This window comes from Zosterops lateralis (assembly GCF_965231275.1).
Source record: "Zosterops lateralis genome assembly, chromosome: 3".
Lineage (NCBI taxonomy): Eukaryota > Metazoa > Chordata > Aves > Passeriformes > Zosteropidae > Zosterops > Zosterops lateralis.
Window position 1 is genome coordinate 83,160,877 of NC_139764.1, and position 25,160 is coordinate 83,186,036.

At 38.4% G+C, this 25,160-nt stretch overlaps 1 protein-coding gene across 1 annotated transcript; it reads left to right on the plus strand.

Moving 5' to 3' along the window:
- The first annotated feature begins 375 nt into the window (after window positions 1–375).
- Window positions 376–24,378, plus strand: SLC17A5 (solute carrier family 17 member 5). The gene is made up of 11 exons (XM_083856760.1): window positions 376–588; window positions 3,906–4,102; window positions 5,520–5,753; window positions 6,234–6,321; window positions 8,889–8,975; window positions 11,086–11,204; window positions 12,130–12,288; window positions 14,511–14,643; window positions 16,335–16,482; window positions 21,065–21,155; window positions 22,688–24,378. The coding sequence occupies exons 1-11, from the start codon at window positions 528–530 to the stop codon at window positions 22,823–22,825; spliced, it is 1,455 nt and encodes a 484-aa protein (XP_083712886.1). The 5' UTR covers window positions 376–527; the 3' UTR covers window positions 22,826–24,378.
- Window positions 24,379–25,160: the final 782 nt, after the last annotated feature.

The window sequence follows — 25,160 nt, forward strand, 5'->3', positions numbered from 1 at the left end:
TCTCTGCCCGAGTGGACCCGCTTGCCTTCACTGAGGAGCAGCCACTTGTGATGAGTTAGCCCGATCAGATCAGATCAGATCAGATCAGACGAGGAGCTTTTCCTTCAGCATTCGGGAGATGGCGCACAGCGACACCCGCCGCCCGTCCCCGCCTTGGTGGCGGCCTCTACAGCCGGCGGGCGGGAGGGAGGGAGGGAGGGCTGCCCTCACTAAAGATGGCGGCCGAGGGCGGCCCCGGTGCCAGCGCGGCGCTGAAGCCGCTTCCGCCCGCCCTGCCCGCCACGTGACCGCCGGGGGCTGCGGCCGCCGCTGCCCGTCCTCGGCGGGGCAGAGCCGAGCGGGCGGGGAGCGCTGGCGGGGCAGACCCAAGTCCTGCTGAGCCAAGCCCAGCCCAGCCCAGCTGAGCTGAGCCGAGCCGAGTCGAGTCGAGCCGAGCCGGGCAGAGCCGGGCCACGCTCCCGGCCGCAGCGGTGGCGCCGGGCGGTCTGGCCCTTAGCGCGCTGCGCGGTCCGGGTGGCAGCAGCGAGATGGAGCCCGAGGAGGGAGAGGATCGCACCCCGCTGCTGAAGGAGCCCCAGCCCGGCACGGGTGAGACGAGCGGCAGCTGCCCCTGCGCGGCGGCGTCGCGTTGCCATGGAGGCGCGGCCGCGAGCGCCGCTGTGGGGCCCGGGGGCCGGGGCCGGGGCCGCGGGAAAAGCGGGCCCGGGGGTGCCGGGGCCTCGGGAAAAGCGGGGCCGGGGGTGCCGGGGGCCTCGGGAAAAGCGGGCCCGGGGGTGCCGGGGCCTCGGGAAAAGCGGGCCCGGGGGTGCCGGGGCCTCGGGAAAAGCGGGCCCGGGGGTGCCGGGGCCTCGGGAAAAGCGGGCCCGGGGGTGCCGGGTCAGGCGCGGCCCCAGCCCTGACAGCGGTCCCGGCTCTGTGGCGGCGGGGTCAGGCGTGCAGCCCTGTCAGACACCAGCCCGCGGCTCGGCGTCCTTGCAGTCAAGACATTCCAGCCCAAATATTAAAAACTACCGGGGTCAATCGAGATTGTGGCAAAATTTCATACGAAGGCAGAATTTTGAGTGAGACTAATTGCTTCTAACGAGTATGGAGAGGAAGGAAGGTGAAGGGATGGACGAAGGTAGGAGAGGAGGCTCGATACATGGTCAGAGCTCAACAACAGAGCCCACATGTTTATTTGTCTGTGCTCTTTTGCTTCCCAGCGTGCACAACCTATAAAGAGTAGAGTAAGATTTTTTGTTTCTTTACCATGCCGTGCAAAAATGCTCTAACCTACTTAGCAAATGTGCAACTGCATCAAGGGGAGCTGCGAACAAAATGACTTTGAAAGTGGCAGAAGGAGAGAAGCTTGAGCTCAAGTCTTCCTAAAGCAATATGTTGTTTAAGTTTGCACAATGCAGTTGTGTGCAGAGCGTCAGGCTCCAGCTGGAGGTGCCTAACCTCACCCACAAGGAAAACTGCTGCAGAGGAGCAACTTCCTTTAAGCTGCCATGCAACTCGCAGCACAGACCTCTTTTTTAACTGCAATTTAAGAATCTTGTTAAATTATAGCTACAGTGCTTTAAAACATGTCCCCGGCATCCGAATTAGCTACAGATGTAGGACCAAAGACTGCTAGTCAAGGTAAGACCTTGAACCCAATGCTTTAAACTTTGGTTAGCTGCTTTAAATTTAGGGGGGTGAATGTCTGTGTCTCTGGTTATAGCACTCTCCTGAAATACACCTGTAATCTTCTTGAGTCTCCCATTCTTTAACCTGATCTAATATTCTGTTAGATCATTCTGTTAATGATCTGTTAACCTGATCTAGTATTCTTACATATTTCAAGTACACATGATGGAATGACAGGGAACCAATAATTTAGTAGCTATTTGCTTCAGACTTCAATTCTACATGTTTGTTAGGGGTTTTTTTTTAATAAAATGTTTACAGCTGGAAAAAAAATCTGGCATCAGTGAGCTTAAGTTCTTGCTCATCTGTTTTGTGGAGATTGCTCTCCATGCAAGTTATATACTAGTAAGAGTCTTAGAGATGAAAAGTAATGGTTGTTCCAGTTAATCTGCATTTCCAAGGAATGGTTACATCATCAGTGTGTTATTCAGCTTTCTCTTATTATTGTTTAACCCAGCAACTACAAATGGAACAGTTAAGTAAGTTTACCTGTAATTTTATTAATTGTTATAAATATATGACTTTACATTTTCTACTTAACGCAGATTGCTTTTAAAACAACAACAAAGAACAACAAAACTGCTTGAGTATTTTTTTGTGTAGTAAGTACTTCCTGTTCTCGGTGCCTGTTGTTTTTAATGTAATCAATAAAATCTAGGCTGCTCTCCCTCATGACATTTAAAAAGCCAAGATGGCTTTTGCAAATGCTACTGTTGCAAAACTTGCAATTACCACAGGTCTGGAAGGAGTTTTGCATATTGTCCTAATATTGCATAATAGCCTTGTTTAGTATTTATTTATTAAATGAACATAGCAAATACAGCATCTCTGTCATTTTAACAACTTGTGCAGCCATAATTTGTATAAAGGTTGTCAAGATCAGAGACTTCAAAAATGGTAAAGTTCTGTTTTGTATGAAAAACAATCTTGCAGAAAGTATCTGTTGGTGTTCGTCCTGAAAAGTAAAATCACATAGGCTCATTCCTTATTTCAGGGAAGTTACTGGGGAGGGATCTTATCAGCTCGTCCAGAGGGCATGTCCTTTGTTTCTTACTGCAGGTCAGAAAATCCAGTCAAGTGACATACTGCAGTAGCAGATGAAGCTCGTCAGTCCTGCTCGGAGATGTATTTGTTCTATTCATCATTTGAACTCTGAGTAGTGAAAGATGAGATCACTGTAGACTGATGTAAACTGATGTAATATCTGCTGATCTCCAACCTTCCCAGAGTTTCAGACATCTGGGTTATAAAACTTCCCATTAGTAACGTAGCTCCCTCACAAAAGGGTCAACTCTACAGTTTGAAAATTCAGTGGATTGTTCAAGTAGTTCCTCAACAATTTGACATTCCTGCTCAGTAGTTTCAGAAATTCCCAGTTCATAAAGAGTAGCTGCAGAGATTTAAACTGTTACGGCTCAGTTCTGATCTGGATCTCCTGGCACTGATGGATGCTCTCTGCCAAGTGCTGCTGTGTACTACTGTAGGAAATCAATAACTGCGTTAGAGTGCATAGTCTGCTATCTGTGTATAAACAGCTGACAGAGTTGACTTAATGTCACAACACACATTTTATGCTGAATCTTAGGACTCATTTCCTTTGTTGTCTTGTGACTGCCAAGAGGGTGTACTGGGCAGCTGTTATTGTTTCACAGCGCCACCAGGGTGTTTGCCATTCCTCTTTCTGGTAGTTTTGGCAGTTGTCAGCAAATGCATATTCCCTTGTAAGCAAACTTACAGAAGGAATATTTTCCTAGAAAAGAGCCTGAAGTAGCAATCACCATTGTTTAGCACTACATCAGGAGTATTTGTGTTTCTTGAACCATTTTTGTGTATATTACAGGCTTCCCACTAATTGTTTTGGGGTTTTCTAAGTGCGAATAAATACTAGAGTACTTTGGAGAGGACTTTTGAAACTATGTTTCTAAATCCATTTCCACAGACCACACACTACCCATCCTCTGCAGTCCCCACGCTAATGTGGGGAGCTGCTTGTTGTCTAAGCAACGATTACATTTGCTTTGCACATCAATGTGAAAGTGGGATTTTGGATTTTTTTTCAACCAGCCTCAGACTCTACTTCTATTGAATAAACCACTTAAAAAGAAAAATTACCTTGTCTTCTTATTAATTTTTTTATCTTTCCCTAAGATTTCTGCGAACCTTAGTAAAAGCTGCTTATGAGTTGTTCTTATTCTGTTAGGTCTGTTAAACATTTTCATTTGCTCTCATTTCAGTCCCTGCATGCTGCTCAGCTCGCTACAATCTTGCACTCCTGGCCTGTTTTGGGTTCTTCCTGCTGTATGCATTGCGTGTGAACCTCAGCGTGGCTCTGGTGGATATGGTAGAAACGAACACAAGCTTAGCAAAGAACGTGACTTCCAATGTGTGTCCAGAGCATTCTTCCACCATAAATGCTCCTCGCAACACAACGGTGAGGTCCCAGTAACGTGTCTTGTCTTGTAACCGTGGCATGTCAAAGTGGTTTTAGAACTCTGTGATAGATCGAACCATATTTCGGTGGCAAGAGAACAGGCTGGTTTTTACTGGATGGCCTTTCCGGTGGTTCTTTTAAAGCTGTTCTGGGAAGTATTAGCTTTAAATGACTAGTTAATTGAGAAGCACTGTGCTCAGGGTCAGCTTTTTTATGTACCTCTTTTCTGTGCTATTCCTTAGAAACTGGCTAATCTGACCACGTAGATCTACCATGACTCACTGTTTTGTATTCCACTTACCAATTGTTACTGTGACATCTGTGTCAGAGCTCCCATTACTGTCCAATTTGCCTGTTCTTTGTACAGTCACGATGGCATGAAATTTCATTACGAATTAACATGTAATATTTCTCTCTCCACTTCTTCAATCTCTTTTCCAGATCCTGCATTTTGTCTTTATATCCTTTACCTGTAACTTCCAGTAATTCTTAAAATCACATTTCTTAGCTGAACTGCCAGATATGGAAAAAAAAAAAACTTCCAAAAAAACCCCAACTTTGTGAATTTGGACTTGCACAGATCTTGTCTTGAAGTTATTCCTGAGGACTCTTGCCATCTTCCTGCTTTCATTTTGTTTGGTTATTTTAGAGGTCATTTATTATTTATCACCAACAAATTATAATGGTGAACTTTATGGGAATATTCTGTCTCATCATTTCTGTGAAATGGATGCTGCTCATTTAGATGCAGACAAATTGGTCTTCTGGAAGTGATCCCAAATTTCAGAATCACTTTATTGGGCAACAGTCTTCATGTTGACTTCCTTTATAGCTGCAGATTTATATCTCAATCATCTTCACATTTATTGCATTGTCCACTAATCTCATCTTCCCTCTGTTGTGCTTCTCCCATTATTCCACCTACCCTTGTGGGTCCTGTCTTTGACTGCTCTCTTTCTGTAGATTAAATTTAAGCACCTGCAACTCCTTATTTGGTTTTTTGTCCATAAATTTTCTGCAGGTAAAGCCATTTTATGAAGTATTACAAAATGTCCACTCTGTGATTTGGAAGTGAGATTTGTACTCAGGCAGACTTACATAGTCAGTACCTGTCACCTAACCCAGGCTGCTTAGAATTCAAAAAGGGTTAACTGCCAGAACACTTGTATTTCATATAGTGATGATTTTCATATTTGGGTTAGATATGTCCAAACAGATTCTAAATTACCTGAATTAGCTTTTAACACAACTTTGATTGCAGTACAGGTGCGTGTAGAGGAAGGAGACCCTAGGGAGTAGGTCACAAAAAAATTTTAAATTTATCTTTAAAGGATTAAATAGTGGATCAATGTAATAAAAAATACGGTCAGAGAAACTGCTGTCTTTAACTTACTGCTTTTTTGTTTTCTCTTCTTAGGGAGTAAAGTATTCTTGGGATGCTGATACTCAGGGGTGGATCCTTGGTTCTTTTTTCTATGGCTATATCATTACTCAGATTCCAGGAGGATATCTTGCAAGCAAAATTGGAGGCAAACTGTTGCTGGGGTTTGGCATCTTTGGTACTTCTGTATTCACCTTGCTTACTCCCTTAGCTGCAAATTTGGGAGTTGGCTACCTCATAGCTGTCAGAGCCTTGGAAGGACTGGGAGAGGTAATCCTGTTTCTTCTATGTAATTTGAAAATATATCTGAATAATTTGTTTAAAATTGTAGTGATTAGACTCTGTGGCGGTTGCTATGCTGGAATAGTATACGGATTGTTTCATTTGAGTGGCTTGGTTTTATGGTTTTTAGAATAATTAAAGCATTTGCACTATATTTTAGCCTAAGCTTTTCAAATAAGAAATATAACTTGAGACAAAACTGTTCTCATTTTTCAGAAATCAGGGCCTTGAAACAAGTATTGTTTGTATTGTTCCTGTTCTTCCAGTACATATAGAGTCAAAAGCAGGAGAAATTAATTCTGCCTCCTTATTCTCATGCCTTGCAAAACTTTTATAAGTGGTTTCTTGCTAGATAACAAACTAATAGATAATACTACTGCTTTTTAATAGAACATGCTTTGAAACATGTAAAATTGAAGTGAGTTCTAAAATTCTTGCATTTCAACAGAACAAAATGATGTTTTCTAGGGTGTTACCTTCCCAGCTATGCATTCAATGTGGTCTTCTTGGGCTCCTCCACTGGAACGCAGCAAGCTCCTTAGTATTTCATATGCAGGTGAGAAATTCCCACGCTAATAATGGGATTATAAATTTTTACTGCAGTTAGCAGGGAGGATTGACTTGAATCAAAGGGATTTATGTTGTAAATTTTAATCAGCATTTAATCCAGAAAGTGTAACATTAAAGTAAATCTTACTTTCCATTCATTTTCTTCATTTATTCATGGTTTTTATGACCTGACGAAAGGTATTGATCTACAAATAAGTATCAACTTGGGTCTAACTTTGGGATGAAGTAGTGTAAATAATTACTGTGAAGCTGGTTAATAGAAGATACTGTAAATAAAAAAGATTTAGCATTAGGAACAAAAAAGCTGAGGCAGTCACAAGACAGAGCTGTTTGGTTGGGTTTTGGAGGGTTTTTTAAGTGTTCTTGGAGGAACTTGGGGAAGAAAACATCCAAGGTTCCATGTATTGCTGCAAGAGCTCCTTGTCAGAGTAGAATACTCTCTGACCAGATTGTCCTAGATATTCTGTGTCTGAAAGGTGTAATGTTTGATACCAGATTTACATCTTTGAAGATACTTGATGTTGCACAGGATTTTTGATTTAGCAGAATGATACAGAATGTACTGAAAGCACATAGCAAATGTAAGTTGACACTTAGCAAAATATAGCAATTGCAATACACTTCAGTTTGGGTTGACTGCAAGTCAAGTCTATTGTTCTCTCAGAAATTCTGTTGTTGTTTAACTTTTATACTTTGTGTTTGACTGACCCAGTTATTCACTGCCCTTATCTTGGTCTGGCTAAGTCAGTGAGACAGTCACACTTTTAATGGACTGAATGAGGAGAAACATTTACACCACCAGCTGCTTATCTAAATCAAAGCCACCCTCTGGTGCCCTTTGTGTTGAAATAAAGTCAGCTTCTTTTCAGCAACTGTGGTTGGTCACACCCAGTGTTATTCCTCGAGTTTGACGGGCATGTTGCTCTTGCCTGCTTCCACTGAGCCTTCTTGCATTTTAGGAGTTTATTGGTCAGTCACATTGCTCAGTGCAGTATTTGAAGGGCAGGTGAAAACCATAGGTTTCTAAATTTTCTAGTCAAAATTGGTATTTCTTAACTGAATTTTGTATTCAGTTACTGAAGTAATGGTTTGCTTTGCTCACTCTTACTAGCAATAATTCTGGGTTTTATTTGACCTGTAGTTTATCAAGAAGACTCAGTTTTCCCAGAGGAATGAAGCCTTAATCCTTTTTCCTCATGTTTCCTTACTTTGCTCTGAACCAATTGTCTCATCATTTGTTGAAGTGACCCTTCAAAGAGCTACTTCAACTCATCTAATACATCAAAAAGCTTTTTTCTTTCTCTTTTTTAAAAATCTGTTTTTTGCCTTGGTATTTAATTAAATCTACTTTAAAAAAAGTCTTCGTGTGAGACCCAGCACACAAGTTAAGCAGAGCATACAGAGTTGGGATTGCTTTCTACTGCATTTAACAATTGGGAGCTTTTAAACTGTGCTTTTGTATTTTGTGAAACTATATGCTAATGTACTAGTGAGAAGAATCCGGGGCCTTGAAGAGCCCATTGTTAGCAGTCACGGGTGGATAAGACATCTTGTGTTATCTTGGCAGGCTGTTTTCCTTCCTTTCCTTTCCTTCCACGTTGGCAGTCATGTGGTCTGGAGTTAGTTTAATCATGATTGTGTTGATTTTCTGAGAGAACATGTGGTTGAAGTTATATATAGTTGTTTTTTTGATTTATATTTTGCATGATGTATGTGGTTTTGTTGTTCATCGTTGGAGCTTTCTGCCTCATATAAAAATTATTGTTTCCATTAAGATAGAATCTAGGTAGCCAAAATATCAACATTGTCATAATATTTTCTGAGTTGAGATTAAGTTTGGAGAAGTAATTGTACAGCTAACATTAAGAGACAAAACCTACTGTTTATGACCAGCAGAGTGTCAAGTATATAAATAATACAGGTTTCTGGTTTAGATTTCAAAAGGGAAACACCTGCCATCCTTATTCTTTGCAAAATGTATGTTGATTTATAAGCACAGGAATAGTTCTTTCTGACTTTTGGCTTTATTCTGAACTGGAATCTGCTCCCTTCTCCCTTGTTCCTAGACACTATCACATTCAGAAAATGTGGAATTTGAACCTACTGGTTATATATGCATGACTTTTGCTTCATAAGAGATAAGAAAAATGCAAACTGACTATATTGTCACATTATACTCCCAAGGCCTTAATTATACTGTGTTCAGCTTTCTCTTGTTTTGCAGCAGTACCAGTTGACTAATTTGCATTGGTTTAAATGTGTTAGAGCCATCACCTTATTGGAGACAAATGTGCCAAGAATGCTTATCTTTTATTGCTTGTTGCTTCTAATTTTGGCTTCTTAGGGCTTTGTGGCTCTATTTGCTTGGAGCTGCCAAGGCAGCTAAATGTGCCTGTGTTTCTTTAAAGCAAAGCACAACCCTCTAGGGGTGGTGACAATCTTTATTCATGATGCACTACAGAAAATTAAAATAATTCTGAAATGTCACTTACACTTAAGGGGTCTATAGGATATCTAATTATTTTTCCACCTTGTTTTCCTTTCTTCTGGTAGGTGCACAGCTGGGAACTGTTGTGTCTCTGCCGCTATCTGGTTTAATTTGTTACTATATGAACTGGGTTTATGTGTTCTACATATTTGGTGAGTTACTGTTGTTTTGATTTTTCTTAATTATTAAAAGTACAATCCATATTCTTTTTGAGAAGCATATCTTATAAAACTTACTTTACATTTTAAAAGTGTGTTTGACATGTTGGGTTGCTGTTTTATTCCTTCTGGGCAATTAGAGATATTTAAGGCTAAGTAGATTCCAGCAAATGGCTAAATAAGCCTTCTTCCAGTGAGCAAAGCTGTCTCTGAGTTGGACAAAAGCTGGTATAAGTCAAATGCTCTTAACTCTCTCACCACTTGAAAACAACTGGCTGAAATTTCTTATCTGAAGTGTGAAATTGAGTTAATAACCTTAATCCCAGGAATAAACCTCAACTTTGAATGAAAGAACGTGTGAAAAGTTACTGCTGCTTAAAACATAAATCTCAGGGTTTTAATCTGGTTGTTTCCACCCGAGATTCCAAAGCTGGCTGGTGGTTCGTGTGGGCACGAAGGGAGTGATTTTCCCTCTTGACTTTTGAAGGATTTAGGATCTGCTGTCTGACTTTGTGTCTTTGTGTTCTGTGCTGAGCTCGGTGCTTGGTGTTTGGCGCGAGAATGATGAGGAGTCTCAAGGTCTTGGTTTTTTGGTTTTTCGCGTTGTTTATTAGTTTTTATTTTACAATTCTCTGTGTCTGGCTAAGATGTTCTTAGCTGCCTGGACACGAGGCGACTCCCCTCTTGTGTTTGGCTATGGTGTTCCCAGCAGCCTGGACACGAGGTGACTCCCCTTCCCCTGTGTCCGGCCATGATGTCCACTGCAGCTCAGACACAAGGCGACTCCCCCCTGTGATGGGAGGTCGCTACTTCTTATACAGATAACTACGTACCCATTGTTTACAATTCTATGCCAATGTCTATCACTTATACTAACAGGGTCATTTCTACTTTGATTCAATCCACTGAAACTATTTTGTTCCCACGTCACTGCAGAAGATGGATGCCAAGGGAGAAGAAGAAGAACCCAGGGTTCCACCTAGATTCTTCCATCTTGTTTTTTTGCATCTACATTCTAAAAACCTAAAACTACAAAATCTTTTGCACAGTGATAACTACACTACTTTCAGTAACACCTTTGTGACTTGCAATTCTTCTCTTTGTTAGATGCTTTTCTCATGGACTAAAATCAAGACTGTGTCTTCCTGGGCTCTGTGCCAGGCAAACCCCCCTGCACAGACCCCAGACCCTCTTTCTTGGGTCCTAGGCCTCTCTACTGAGGTCTGTGACTTCCCAGGGCGCCCAGAGGGATGCTCTGGACTCCAACAATAAACTGTGGAAAATCTCTAGCAGTCACAGGGACCCTGAAGGAATGCATGCCATGTTTAATGTGACTTATATTCTGGAAGAAGCCGAAACAGAATTTTTTTTTTTAACAGCATGGCTTAGCTAATGCTTTTTACAGGTCTGTTTATGTGTCTGAGCCATTTCATATTCTGCATGGGAAAGAGGGAATCAGAATATAAGACAAGAGTTACATTTTCCTCAAAAAGCCATCTTCAGTTTTTTACAAATCACAAAAATTCAAACCAAAGAACTGAATAAAATTAAATAAGTTACAATGTTAGAGTTACATAAAGGTGCAGTTAATTTGGACCCATTACTGAAAAGTTACCTTTTTTCAAATGACAATTCTGGGGTGGCTTAAGAAAGAAAAGGAGGAATAGTACATCAATTAAGCTGCATCTAGTGATACTCTGTATATGTGCACAGAGTATTTTTTTGATTAAACTTAATTTGAACTTTTTATTTCCTGAGGGTGAGCCATAGCCTTTGTGGCTTTTCCATGTGACTAATAAAAATACAATTATGTATAAGCACAGAGCTTTCTTCTGAAGAACTTCAAGTAGAGGGGAAAAAAAGGAAAAAAAATAAAAAGAAAAAAATCTTGCTTAGTCATCTGCATTCTTTTATATCTAAATGTACATTGTTAAGCCACTTTGGGGAACTAGTGTTTGTAAGTAGATAGAAAAATATTGTTCATTAAAATTATATTAGTGTATTGAGAAAACACTTCTGACTATATAATCTGAAAGTATTACTTGGTAAAATTGCTCTTTTTTTTTAAATTTCTATCTTTTCACCCATCTTTTCACAACAATAGGTGCACTTGGCATATTGTGGTGGTTCTTCTGGATGTTTTTGGTTAGTGATACACCAGAAACTCACAGGAGCATTTCACATGCTGAAAGAGAATATATACTGTCTTCTCTAAAAGATCAGGTACAGCACTTCGTAGAGACCAACTTACTTAAGTCTGAACATAAACCACAAGCATAGTCATTAATATCAAGCTTTGTTTATGGTTTGTTACATGTTTTGTTATGCTTTGTTATATGTTTATATAAATATGTCTATGTTTAGAATAATATTGTTAATCTGAGATGGAGGCAGGATTTTTCAAACAAAAAAAGTTTTTAATAGTGCAGTTGTAAACTGAAAAACAATAATCAAGCAAAGCATTTATAATAATGCCATTTGTTACAGATGCTGTTGAGGTGCTTTATTTAAAAAGCTTTGTATTTAAAAAAAGCACCCAACTCTGTCATTTTATACTAGATCCAGACCTGTATAATGTCTTTAACATTTGTAATACAATATTTTACAGCACTTCTCTTTCTCAATGTGTCATCTAGAGTAAGAAACAGATTACTATTTGCAAAGAAAATGCTAATGAGCCAGTTCCTGAAGGCTGTGTAAGATTGATTCCGATGACTGTGGGGATATGTATTTACAAAGAGTGAAGCTGGCTGAGAGACCAAAACTAATATCTAGAATTGAGCCAGAAAGATTCACCTAAATCAACCCCTGAGGAGTGACTGAATATTTAATTATCTATAGTAAAAACAGAAGGCATCAAATTTCAGCAAGGAAAGGCATGCTTTTTGAATTACAAAATGTAATAATTGGTTTCCTTTGGAATTGTAAACATCAGAGCAGTGAAATACTTTAGTATACCTTCATTGAGAACTGAAGATAGTAATAATTTCATTGCTGATGACTCGCATTTATGACCTGAGACTCATTTTGTGCCTTTCAGAATGGATCATGAGCATAGATTTGGCTAGTATCAAAATCACTGTATTTAGTAAATGTTCATATCAACATCCTGATTTCCTTCTTTTTCTCTTTGTCTCCTGCTTGCCAGCTTTCTACACAGAAATCTGTTCCCTGGAGACCTATGCTGGAGTCCCTTCCTCTCTGGGCTATTGTTGTGGCACACTTCTCTTACAACTGGACTTTCTATACACTTCTTACACTCTTACCCACGTACATGAAGGAGATCCTGCGATTTGATGCGCAGGAGGTGAGATATATTCAAATATGGTAATTTTCTTCTGAATTAAAGAAACAAAATCACCTGCTCTTAAGAACAGAGGAAGCTGTTTAAGAACCTTGGAATGTAAACATATAGCTGGGAAATTATAACCCTGCACAATTAAGCAGATGCATCAAAAATGTTGCCTGACTTATAATTTCCACTTTCTTGACTTATTTGACATTTACCTTAGTGCCATCTTTCTAGTTAAATTTTCTGTTTGAAAGCATGGTACCCATCTTTAACTGCTCTGCTATAAAACAGTAATTATAAAAATATTTTACCTGTTATATGGCTTCTATGATTATTTGAGCTTTTACATCAAGTTTTATGTCTTCTGAAATAGTGTCTACTTCTTTGCTACCTCATAAAGGAGAATATTTCCAGTTAAAAATAAAATTAAGAAAACCATTGGACAAGTGGAATTTTTGAAAGTATTTTAAGGATGGGATTTGGGGGAGAAAAGTACCAGAGGGAAGCTTCATTCTGATTCACTTCTAAATTGTCTACTTCACTTTCTAAATTGTCAATTTCTTTCCTCAATGAGCAGCAGAGGTAAAATACCTTTTCATACTAAGGTAACTGGATGAAACAGAACCATAGTCTTAAGGTCCAGATACAGTGCTTTTCAAGAAAATTTTGTAAAATTAAATTATTTATTTAGGGGGTGGGGAAGGTGGAATATTCTTATTTATAGCAATTACTTGACTGTACTGGTCTGTCTTTAGTGAAACAGTTTTGGTGATGGCATAGCTTACCTGGAGAAACTGGTATAGCTAAGACAAAATTGCAAGAAATTTAATATGATTTTCTCTTGGTTTAGCAAACAAAACTAATTTAGAGCAATCTAAAGATGAATGCCATGCAAGAAAGAGGCAATGCCAGCAATCTTGGGAGGAGAAGATGAGGAACCTTAGCATTAGAACGGAAGGTTGCATTAGGGCAAGCTGCAAAATGGCTGGAGAAAACTAACTGAAGTTGCTGGTTGGGCTCCTTATTATGCCTCTCCAGGTACTCACTCCCTGAAGAGGCATCAACATCTGTGAAAATCATTTGCTACCACAACTCTCAATTGCATGTGTAAAATACCATTGCTTTAAATGCTCTCAGGTTCTTCTGTGATTTCCTTTGTCTCCAGGTTATGTTTTTTCTTTCTGGAGTAGCTTAGAGTACTGACTGTTGTGAACATTAAAAAAAACCAAAAAGCTTGTGTAATAGTGTTGGACTAACTTTGTTGCCACACATTTAGATGGAAATTGCATTACCATTTAAAATATTATACAATTGTTGCTGTTCGGTTTCCTTGCTAAAATACAGAAATTAGTTGGAAATAATGCTGTTTCTTTGAATAGTGCTTCAAAAATGTTTTTTAATTACCTAGACTCTGTATTTCAAAATTTTACTTACTGTTATTGAAAACTGACTGAAATCCAAGAGGCAGCATGCTTAAGTACTGATAGAATGGACTCCAGGTGGGGATGTGTCTCTTGTTTCATTTCAAATTAAAATTCCTAGGGAATCTTTCACTTCTTGACAAATATACATTTCATACTAGTGTATAAAGGTCATACTATTTCTATTCAAATACCCCTTTTTAATCACAGATGAAGTTAAATTATAGCTCTGTGAGCAGTAACTATCCATGATTCTTTGGAAAGGCTGTAAATGTAAGCAGTTTAGTAGTACCTTTTGTTTCCTGTCATCAGAAAATCATCTAGAATCAGGCAGAAGTCTCTAAACAGCACATATTTAAAGTAATGGGAATTAACTGGTGACTTCAGTGTAAGCAATGTCAGATCCTGAATAACTCTGCTTTGGGATTGTGGGATGTCCGGCCTAGATGTGATGAAAAGTCCTAGTTCTAGATTTTGTCTCTGTTTACAGCCAGCAGCAGATGTTTCAGCAGATGGATAAGGAATAATGTAATGTAACAGCAGTACAAAACCCAGAGATTCTGTATAGTTTTCAAAATTCTGAATAATATTTACAGCCTCCACTTTAGTAATTCACTTGATATTGGTATTTTGGAAACTTCCACAATCAGGCTAATGTCCACAGGATATATTCAGTTATAGTTTTCTTTTTCCTGAAGATAGTTGCTGTTCTAAACCTTTGAGATTTTGGTCTGACTGCATTGGTAGTTATGGATTAAGTCATGACTGATTTGTCATTTTAGTGTTTTAACTGTCTTCTCTTAACCTCCTTAACAGAATGGATTTTTGTCTGCCCTGCCTTATTTTGGCTGCTGGTTATGTATAATTCTCTCTGGCCAAATTGCTGATTATTTACGGGAAAAACAGAACTTTTCCACTGTTTGTGTTCGCAAATGTTTTACCCTAATAGGTAAGTACAAGTATCATCTCTTGGAACATATAATCTTACAACATACAATAATATCAATATGGGAAAATTTAAGGGCTTGGGTGAGTAGTCTGACATTCTGCTACGAGATGAGGCAGCATTGTGCATGATTTGAGAGGAGCAACTTTATTTGTACATTAACGTGTCAAGAATAATCCTATCTTTTTCCATGAGAAGTAGGCCTACTGGATAAGAGAACAATAAGAGATTGTCAAAAACTTTTTCTAGGAGAAGATTATTGGACTACAACCAAACCAATCAAATAAATGGTCATGTAAAGTCACCATAAAAGGGTGAACGAAACAATGTTATCAAAAAAGGTTTATTAAACTGACAGGATCATTGTTCTGCATGAGCCTATTCTGTTGTTCAGTGTTTTGTTCATCTAAGACTGAAGTAACTGAACAGGAATACAGTTGGAGAATTTGCAGTTGCTACCACAGTAAAAAGACCAAACAGAATCCAAAATGATCTTGACTAACTGGGAGGAGAGATGATCTGAAACCACTAACAGATCAGCCAGATGAGGTTTTTAATGAACACAAATAAAACGCTGAATTTAGGAAAGAGAAGTTGATTGCTGAATAAAGAGGGGACAGAGGAAAGAAAAAAAAAAAAAGATTAGGCACAGGATCCACAAAAGTTGCAGCCCAGTTATTGTATGGTGATCCTTTCTGCCTTCTGAATTCACCTGATTCAGTTGCTTTCTTTAAAGCAGCTCTTGTAATGAATTCTCAGACATTTTGTTTGTCTTAAGCCTATGCTATTTTGGTAATTCAGTTGACTGCAGGGCTGCACACCTCACACCCATGTATGTATAACTCAGGAGAAAAAATGTTGTTGTCTTAGGAAAAGCAGGACTTAGGTTGGCTTCATCAACAAAAGCATTTACTTGGAGCTGTTTGCAGAGGTCATGAGTGGGTCATGTAAATGGGCTTTGGGAAATGGCTACCAAAGTTACTGCAGATAGGAAGCCGTGTACATGAGCTCATGATGGCTGATAAGCTGTTTCCAGTGCCTGATGCAGCGTCTCTACAGCTATCTTAGATTCACCCAGGGTTCACAGTGTCAGTGTAGCTTCAATTTATTTATAGCAATAAATAAAATTAATTTGTGAGGTAATTTTCAGAATCTGTTGATTTTTGTTATTTTTTTAAATCTAGTTTGTTCTTTGCTGCTAGAGTGGGATATTTCTGATCTAGTTGCTGTTTCCTGAGACAAGAACAGTTTTGCAACCTATCTGCTCTTCCTTTTTACAAGGACACATAGTGATAGGACAAGGGGGAATGGCTTCAAACTGAAAGAGAGTAGATTTGAATTAGGTAATAGGCAGAAATTCATTACTGACAGGATGGTGAGGCATTGGAACAGATTGTCCAGAGAAGTTGTGGCTGCCCCATCCCTGGAAGTGCTTAAGGCCAGGCTGGACGGGGCTTTGCCCAGCCTGATCTAGTGGAAGGTGTCCAGGCCAGTGGCAGGGGGTTGGAGCTTGGTGATCTTTTAGGTCCCTTCCGCCCCAAACCGTTTCTGATCCGCGCGGTCCCGCTGTAAGGCGCGCGGTGCAGTGCCGGGTCTGAACGCCAGGGGGCGGTGGAAGTTGGATGGAAAACACTGGGAGCCCCCAAGTGTCTCTCGGGTTAAGCGCCCATTGATTCTGAGGTTTCTGTCTAAAGGAATGATTGGACCTGCGGTGTTCTTAGTAGCAGCCGGGTTCATAGGCTGCAACTACGCACTGGCTGTTGCATTCGTGACCATATCAACAACACTAGGAGGATTTTGTACATCAGGCTACAGCATCAACCATCTGGACATAGCACCTTCGTAAGTATTGCTGAAACTGTTGTTAGTGCATGTGAAATGTTTATCACCCCCTTTTTTTCTTTTTGTGTTGCTGGGGTGCCTTGGAAATGTAGCTATGGAGCATATGCTGTGCAGATCTGGAATATAAACACTGACAATTACTCAGGTTTACAATATTAAGCACTGTATTTACAAAAAGTGCAAATTTGGCAGGTGATATGACATAAACAATAGTTTAGAATCATTCCAGTTTTAATCCTGCAGTAATAAATTATATCATTCCTGTAGTTACAGATTGTAATTATAGACTTGATAGATTTTTGTCACATTTGATTCATGTTCCTAATAGGACTGTTTTTTGAACTGTACAATACAGTTAAGCGTTTCACTGTTTTAAACTTTTCCATTGGAGCTATCAACATCTGGTATGAACATTACCATATTTAAGCACTGTGATACAGGCAAATTATTTGCATTTGAAAAACATTCTGTACGCTGAAATCTAAATCTTGTAACAAGTACTTGACCTGATTTGTCAGTAGGTGACAAAGCAGATATGTACAATTGCTCTTAAAATAATAATTTTCAAGAGTAGAAAGTTGAGACTTCAGGCTGTAATTTCTCCAGTGTTCTACAAATTCATAATTGGGTAGATCTGTCAGTTTCCCAAAGAGCGTGGATGTATGTATATTCTCCTAAAAGTAGAAGTCAAGTACTTTGCTTTGTCATTCATTTACCCATTTGTGGCAGCGCTTAGATGTGAACAGGGTCAAATTACTTTATGTCCAAAGAAAAGTGTGTTTCTGTATTAATGTGTAAAATGAAAAGACTTTAAGTGTAAATGTAGAGGAAAAATATTTTGTAGAAATAACATCTATAAAAAAATTCTGATTGTCTAGACAGCCTGTGGAAGACCTTGGTTCCCAGTTGAAGGTAGTTGGCAATTCAGGCTTTGGCAATTGAAACAGTCGTGGTCACCTCCACAGTCAGGGACAATTTTCAACTTAACAGATAGATATGAAATAGCAGGAATCCAGTTAATCTTGGCAGGTGAGGTTAGGTAGTAAGCAAGAGGGGAGGTATCACTGGCCAGCTATAAACAGCTTGTAATGCTGAATTGAATGTGAAGGTAAGAAAAATAGCTTCTGTGGCACACTTTGTTTTAAATAATGTATGACTGCAAATTTAGAAAATGCAATTGAAGCAGTTCTTCTGGGGTGTTATGGGACCATTATACAACTTCTGTTTCAAGCTTAGTTTTGCAGAACTACAACAGTATATGTATTAAATTCTGCTTGTTATGTGAGTACAATTTAACCTGTGTATGGAATGCCACAGAGCTATGACAGGAAAAAGGAAATCATGCAACTGCAGTGTGACTTACACTCACAAGGAACTTCTGTATGTAAGCAATGGCTGAGGTTTCCCAAACTAGGATGTTGTATGCATCTTCTAATTTTAGATAGTTCATTTTGCATTTCAAATATGTTTATTTCAAGAGCCAGTTTGTTTATAACAGTATTCAGAGTATTTTAGGTGTTGAAAAAAAGCCACAAGAAGAAAATGATGTTACACAGTGCCAATGCCTGTCAGCTGGCATAGTTAGTTATCTCACATGAACTGCTGCTGATCTCTCTGACCAAATCCCACTCTGTTCTTCCTGCACTCGATAAAGCCCTGCTTTTTCCCTTTGCATTCGCACTAGACAAGTTCCTCTAGCTCTTCTTTGCTCTCAGACAGGCAGAAGGGAGCACACTGAGTGCAAGAGGGGTAAGTGTCTTGCTGATAGTTCAGGGATTTTGGCCCAGCATTGCCTCTAGAGGCGAGTCGCTGCATATGTGGGAAGACTTTCCTTGGTGGTCAGGGTGATTGCTGTTTTATTGAAATCAGTGTTTTCTATTCAGCACATGCATGCTTTACTTCAGGGTACATCTGTTCAAATGGAGACAGAGAAGAAAAAAAACCACACCCTTGTAACAACAAAGGTCGTATTAAAAATTTCTTCGAATACAGAAATGCAAAAAACATCTGAGATGAGAAGAAAAAGAAGACTGTGTTTCCCCCTCCTCCACACCTAATTTTTTGCAATTTGTCTGAACTTTGTTGGATAAAATGATTAAGGCACAATTTCAAGGAAATGCTTAACATAATTGTAAAAATCTAAAAACAGGTTCTACATAAAATTGTGAAGGAAGTCTCGGTAAAGAGTTTACTCAGAGCTCAATATTTATTTTTCATAATTTACTGAAAGACATTAGAAAAACCAGAAGTGATTCAAAGCAGTTTCAAAATGTACACATGCCCATTTAGATTGGCTAAAAGTATGCTGCCAAGAATAGCAAAGGGTCCCTTTTTGCTACAAAAATTTGCATTAAATCAAAGAAATAATTATTATATTCACAGAAAAAAGTGAATGAAAGTACTGATGCTTAATTAACAATATTTTCTATGTGGTTTTGGCTGCTAACTTGTATTTATTATGCCATTGGTGAATTGGATTGGAGAAGGGTTGGGGACAGGAGGAAGACAAGATTGTTCTTTTGGGTAATATTTATTATATTTTAGCTCTTTAAATCTACATGAGTATCTTTCTGTTATTACGGATTTTAATACTGGTGTTATTATTATCCCTTGTAATATTCATGTGGCTCTGTTGTACACTAAATACTTCACACAGCTGGTTTTTTTACTCTTGATTTTACTTGACTGCTCTGCAAGTTAATTTCTATTTGGTTATCCCCACTATGCCATAAGAACCTGGCCAACAGCCTTCTATTGGTTTTGCTGTACAGACATGTCACTTTTTGCTTTCCCTTTACATATGGGAGTTTCCACTGTGTTAAGGGAGTGTCATCACAGTTATCTGCATCAAACAGCAAGCACTATCAAGAATGCAACCTCTGTCAGAAACACTGGGCATAAACAGAGGCATTTAGCCAGCAATTGGTTGCCAAAGATCTTTGTCAACCAGAGAAACTATTAAACTATGTTTAGTTTTAGAAGTGTCTGTTAGCAGTATTGTAGTGCTTAAACATGTTGAAGACAAAGTGTGTTTAGTTCTACATAAATGCTTTAAACAGGGTTTTGCTTTATGTGCTTATTTTCCTAAGGGAAACTTTTACACTTTGACATTCAGCTTCCTAAAGGCCTGTTAATTCTAAACCACTTTCCAAGACAGGAAGACTGCATGCTAGGTTTAAAGGAAATAAAGTGGTTTTAACTAAAGTATTGGCATGCTTTAAACTGGTATGTTAGTGTAGTGTAGTGTTTCAGGAAAAAATCAATTAGTAGGCTAGATGATTGTTTCCCTTTCTCAGGAAAAAGAAAACACACGTTTTTCTAATATCACTGGAATGAACATGGCACTCTTTTGTAACAATGCTGTGTGGTGAATTCTCCTGTTTTGGTACATAAAATTTCATAGCTATGCTATTTCCAAAGCTATTTCTCTTTGGAAATGAAATATGTTTCTTTTATGTTAATATTGGTGAGGACATAATTTTACTCTAAACAACCTAAAATTATCACTGGGATATGATTCCTTTCTCGTATGGTAAACTGCAGCTATTAGTATTTTGCATGATTCTTCAGCCAACAAATCCACCTAGAAAATCTAAAACACAGGGATCTGTGTCCTGGTGGTTAGAAGGTCAAACTTCTGTGGAGCATCTGACTCTTATTTCTCTTCAGTCTCTCTCACAAGTCTGCACTTGTGGTACAGTTTCAAACTTTCGGTATTGCAACATGCTTGTGAGAGAGATCTTGAATTGCTTAGAGATGAGGTGCTGAGATTCAGATATTAAGCAAGTTACCAGCTTTTCCCAGCAAGTTTTTATGGCCGCTGGTGCATACACATACATTTGTGTGTGAGAGAGCAGCACGTTCATGGAACAGGAGGCCTCAGAATGGAGCTGCAGGAACGGCAACCAGCAGAACTGGTTTAGTCAGGCCTATTTCCCATTGGCCTTGACCCACAGAAAGATGAAGGGAAGGACTGCCACAGCACTCTGAACTCCTATCTTTGGAATATACACTTTGTAATGTAAGTGAGGATGTCCAGGCACACTGCTGATATTGCCTTTTTGGCAGACAAATTTTTAGCAATGAAACCTGAACCAGCTCTTACTGTCGGCACACAGCACTTTGTCATGCTCCTTGTTGTCTTTCTGCTTCAAGACATGCAATGTGTCTTTAACTGCTCCAGTGGATCCATTCCAGATGGTTTGGTTGTGACTTAGCAAAGGGGATGTGGGTTTGGATCATGGGTCTTCAGCAAAGCCATCGGCAATTTAAGTTAAATTCCACAACTAGCCTCTGAAAAATAGAGACATACAGAACCATTTAAGGATTTTTAAGATCATCACACCCAACCATTAACCTAACACTGCCAAGTCCGCCACAAACTGTGTCCCTTAAAATACATGTGCCATGCTGTCAGTGAGTTGTTATTAGAAGAAAAGCAAGTCATTCACACTGAAACATTTGCGGTTTAATTTCTTTTATGTGATCAAGATGAGGCTTACGTGATCAGGTTAGGCAAAATTGTTTCCATGATTGATAAGCCTTACAAGTTAATAGGCAGTGTTCACAACTTCTCTTGCAGGTATGCTGGAATTCTCCTTGGAATCACAAATTCTTTTGCTACTATCCCAGGAATGGTGGGACCAGTTATTGCCAAAAACCTCACTCATAATGTAAGTCTGTTTATTGTCTTTTTCAGTTGTTATATTTTTATCTCAGTTGAATAGAAATTCTTTATTCTCCAGTCTGCAGTCTTAAATGAAACATGGGTTACACCTGTAAGTCATGTTGTTCCATTGTTGTGAGTTACTTAACTCCTAGCTTTTATTGTCCTGATTCTGACCCAGGAAAATAAGGGTAAAATCAATGATCTTTGTAAGACTTGAAAATTTTACTGACTTACCCCTTATAATCTCTAGGAATAAAATGAATATATTTTTATCACAGTAGAACTCTGATAAAATGCCAACTGGATGAGACAACTGTGGTATTGTTTTATTAAATCGGAACAAGTTCTAGCTTGTTTTTTGTTTTTTTTCATTAGGCTCTCACATGAGGTGTTGAGTTCTAATGTCAGCATTTAAATCAGATAAATGAGAAATTAGATTCTAGTGTTAGATTTGACTAACAAGGTGGTGTAGTGGTTTGGATAGAAAAAGGGAAGCACTTTTGAGGAGTTCATTACTATTTTTTCAATGAACATATGAATTATTCTAAAATTTTTCAAGAAAGGGAGTTGGAAGGAGTAAGCTTAGTGATACACTTGAATTTTTTGGAGTTGGAGATCATTCTAAGGGTTTTCTTAAAAATCACAGAATATTCTGAATTGGAAGGAACTCACAAGGATCTTCGAGTCCAGATCTTAAGTGAACAGCCCATATGATATCAAACTCGTGACCTTGGTGTTATTATCACCATACTCTAACCAAAAACAATCAGAAAATATTCATTAATACATGATTCCAATAAAATTAATTCCTCTAGATACCTTAACAAGTGGGTTGTTTTAGGGTACTTTTGTTCAGTTTAGTTTTTCCCCCTCTATACTAATGCACTCTTCAGGTATTCTGTTTTTGTAGTAAGATCGTTTACAGATTCGTTATCATCTGGAACTTTAAAAAACCCCAAACCTTAAGGAATCTATAGATATTATTTCTTTACTTGAAAAGGAAAAAAAAAAAAGCAAACACGCCACAGTTCTTTACTACATATTTATTAAGGCCTTTTTAAAATAGAGTTTAGAGAGATTACTCTTGAAATCTGAGTTAAGGTAGCTACCTTGTTTGGACCAAAAGGCTTATGAATCTGGAATGTTCACATAGTAGTCATTAGGAATAGTTTACTGCACAGTGCAGGGAACTTTAGCTCTTGGATCACCTGATCTGAACGCCAAGGCAGTGTTTCCCTTACAGTAACATTCTCTGTAATTGTGTCAATGGTTCTGCATCTTGGGTGATGAACTGATCCAGACAGAGTAATGCAGTTCTGATAAGACTTCCTGTGTAAGCTGAATTATAAAACTGAAGTTGAACGTACTAATGATTTAATCCTTCATGTTTATAATGATTTTATGGTGCTGTGAAATCCTGCTGAATGATATTTACATTTAAATAGGCAAGGCATGTAGCATCAATTTTAAAATTACTTTTTCTTGAGTGTAAAGCTGCACATTGACTGCATTTTTTTTCTTTCCCCCATTTGACAGAATACTGTGGAAGAATGGCAGATGGTTTTCTATATTGCTGCCTCTATTAATCTATTTGGAGCAATTTTCTTTGCATTATTTGCAAGTGGAGAAGTTCAGGACTGGGCAGTCAGTGGATATCACTTGCACAGAAACTGAAGGAGATGTTGAAATACCAAAGCTGTGCCGAGTCCGGTTGTGCTTGGAACTATGTGACCAGAAAAGTGCCTTCCCTGCTGATGTCTAGGAGTCTTCAGAGCTATTCAGTTAAACTACTTTATCTCTGTATCTTTTGTACTGAAAATAATCTGACAGACTATGTGTGCTATTTCCTAACAAGAAAGTACTTGGATTAACTATAGAAATTTCATGCTAGGACTTGATATCAAATATATGATCAGAGACATTTTATATCAGTGTGCTAGGCTCTAATATTTTCCAGTTTTTAATTAGTATTTTCTGAATTAGTGTGTAGGCAGATGTTTGCTGGTACTAAAATGAGAGGAAAAAGTAAAGTGGTTATGTAGCACTGTAAGGAGGAATGACATGCAAAGAATTGTACACAAAAATGTGTTTTGATTTCCATTATGAAACGGATAGTTTTTTGCTGTTTAAAAATTGTAGAAGAGCTCTAGTTTCATACAATCTTTTATAGTACTTTTATTTTGTCATTGTTTTTATGATGGCTAAAAAATGCACATGATTTACTTATATTTTATGCACAAGTTTTGAATCCATAAACATTCCCTGTTTCATGAATACAGCTTCACAACTAATGCACAGCAACAAAGAAGTAAATGTGCCATTGGAACTGAGAGAGTAAACCACGTGTCCTCTGTGGTGTAGATTTTTAAAATAGGCCTCATTTTTATTTCTCTCTGCAGAGAAGAAGTAGTGCAGCTCAGTGGTTTAAATCTAGGGAGAGTACAAGAGTTAACTAGAAAAAGAATATCTGCATGATTACCTTAAAATAACTTTCAGTTTGTCAATTTTTTTTTTTGTCCCTTTAAATCAATGCAGTGGAATTCTTTCCTCTTGCATGTAGATACATTTGTCAGCTTGTCAGTGTAAATGAAATAAAATAAGGCCAGTATAGCAAATAATGAGGAAAATCTGTTATCTAACAGCCTTGTTTGTTAGTCAGATAAAACCGGAGTATGAAAGAACTAGTACAATAACCTGGTGCTGTTACTCTCCTATCAAGATAGAATTTGACACTCAAGAGCATTCTTTGCACAACACACACTTAAATGCCACAGAGTAGGATTAAAAATTATAAAAACAGTGGCCTTGTTAAGAACAAATGGCTGAATAATGTTAGAGCCACTAAGCAAAGGAAAATTCCTGTGCCAAAGATTCCTGGATTGGAGCAATTAGGTAAAAAGGAAAAGTCACTGGGCTCTGGGTTTTTCATTTACCAGCAATCCAAAAGAAAAGCCCAGTACTAAAGCTGCTCCAGTGGAGCCTACCTTCCTTCATTTCTAGGAAATGACATCTGCCTCTCCTTTTTAGCTTTAAAAGCCATTTTGTTTTGGCCTTCCTTGAAGTGTCATGTTCTCTGATGGTGGATTTAAACTGTGTTTAAATCTCTGTTTGTGTCTGCAGCATTTCCACAATAAACAATGTGTTGTTCAGATTAAATTAGTACTTATTAGTGGGAGTATGTTAAAACTATATTGTGTCTTCAGTGTTTCTACAATAAATGAATTGAATATTTACATGTGCATCTGTTGCTGAAAATTACTATCTCCCTGAAGTTAGAACACCATTTTGAAAGTATGCTGAACAACAAGGTTGGTGACTGGATTAAGGAATCATTAATGTTTTCTTGGAAAATTACCTTCCTCAGAGTTTTTTTGTCTGGCTTTACAGGTAAGTACTGTCTTCCACCTGACACTGCATTAAAAGTAATAATTTCATTTTATGTAAAAAGAAATTTGTACTCTCAGTATCTTTGGTTAAAAAGGAGGGGGGGGAAAGTTGAAAAAAATACAAGGTTGTGTGTCGTTTAAATTAATTTATGCCTTTGCTTTTCTAGAGATTGTCATCAGGACAACATATGGACAGGGTTGCAATTCTACCTGTTCTGAAGTTGGAAACTTCGGCTTCCTGTGCTTTTAGTATTTTTACTTGAAAACTGTTCAGTTGAATATCAAAATTTTAAAAAATTACACTTAATGGAGTAGATGCAGTAAAAGTGTATGCAGACATTCTCTGTATCAGTTAAATGAGTCTGAACTGGATTTAGTTAAAACTGAATTTTAGGCATATCAGCAGTTGAGCAGTCCAGAAATTTTTGGACCACCATACTAGATTTTCTTTTCCCTTCATCTAATGCACCAATTTTTATTCATTTTGCATACTCTGTAACTGCTAAGTCAGCTTGGAAAGTAGGACTGAAAAAATGTTATATATGTTTATATTATTTGTGGACAACAGGCTATACTGAAGTTAATAGACAGCTATTTCTGAATTAATTTTTGAAAGTATCAGA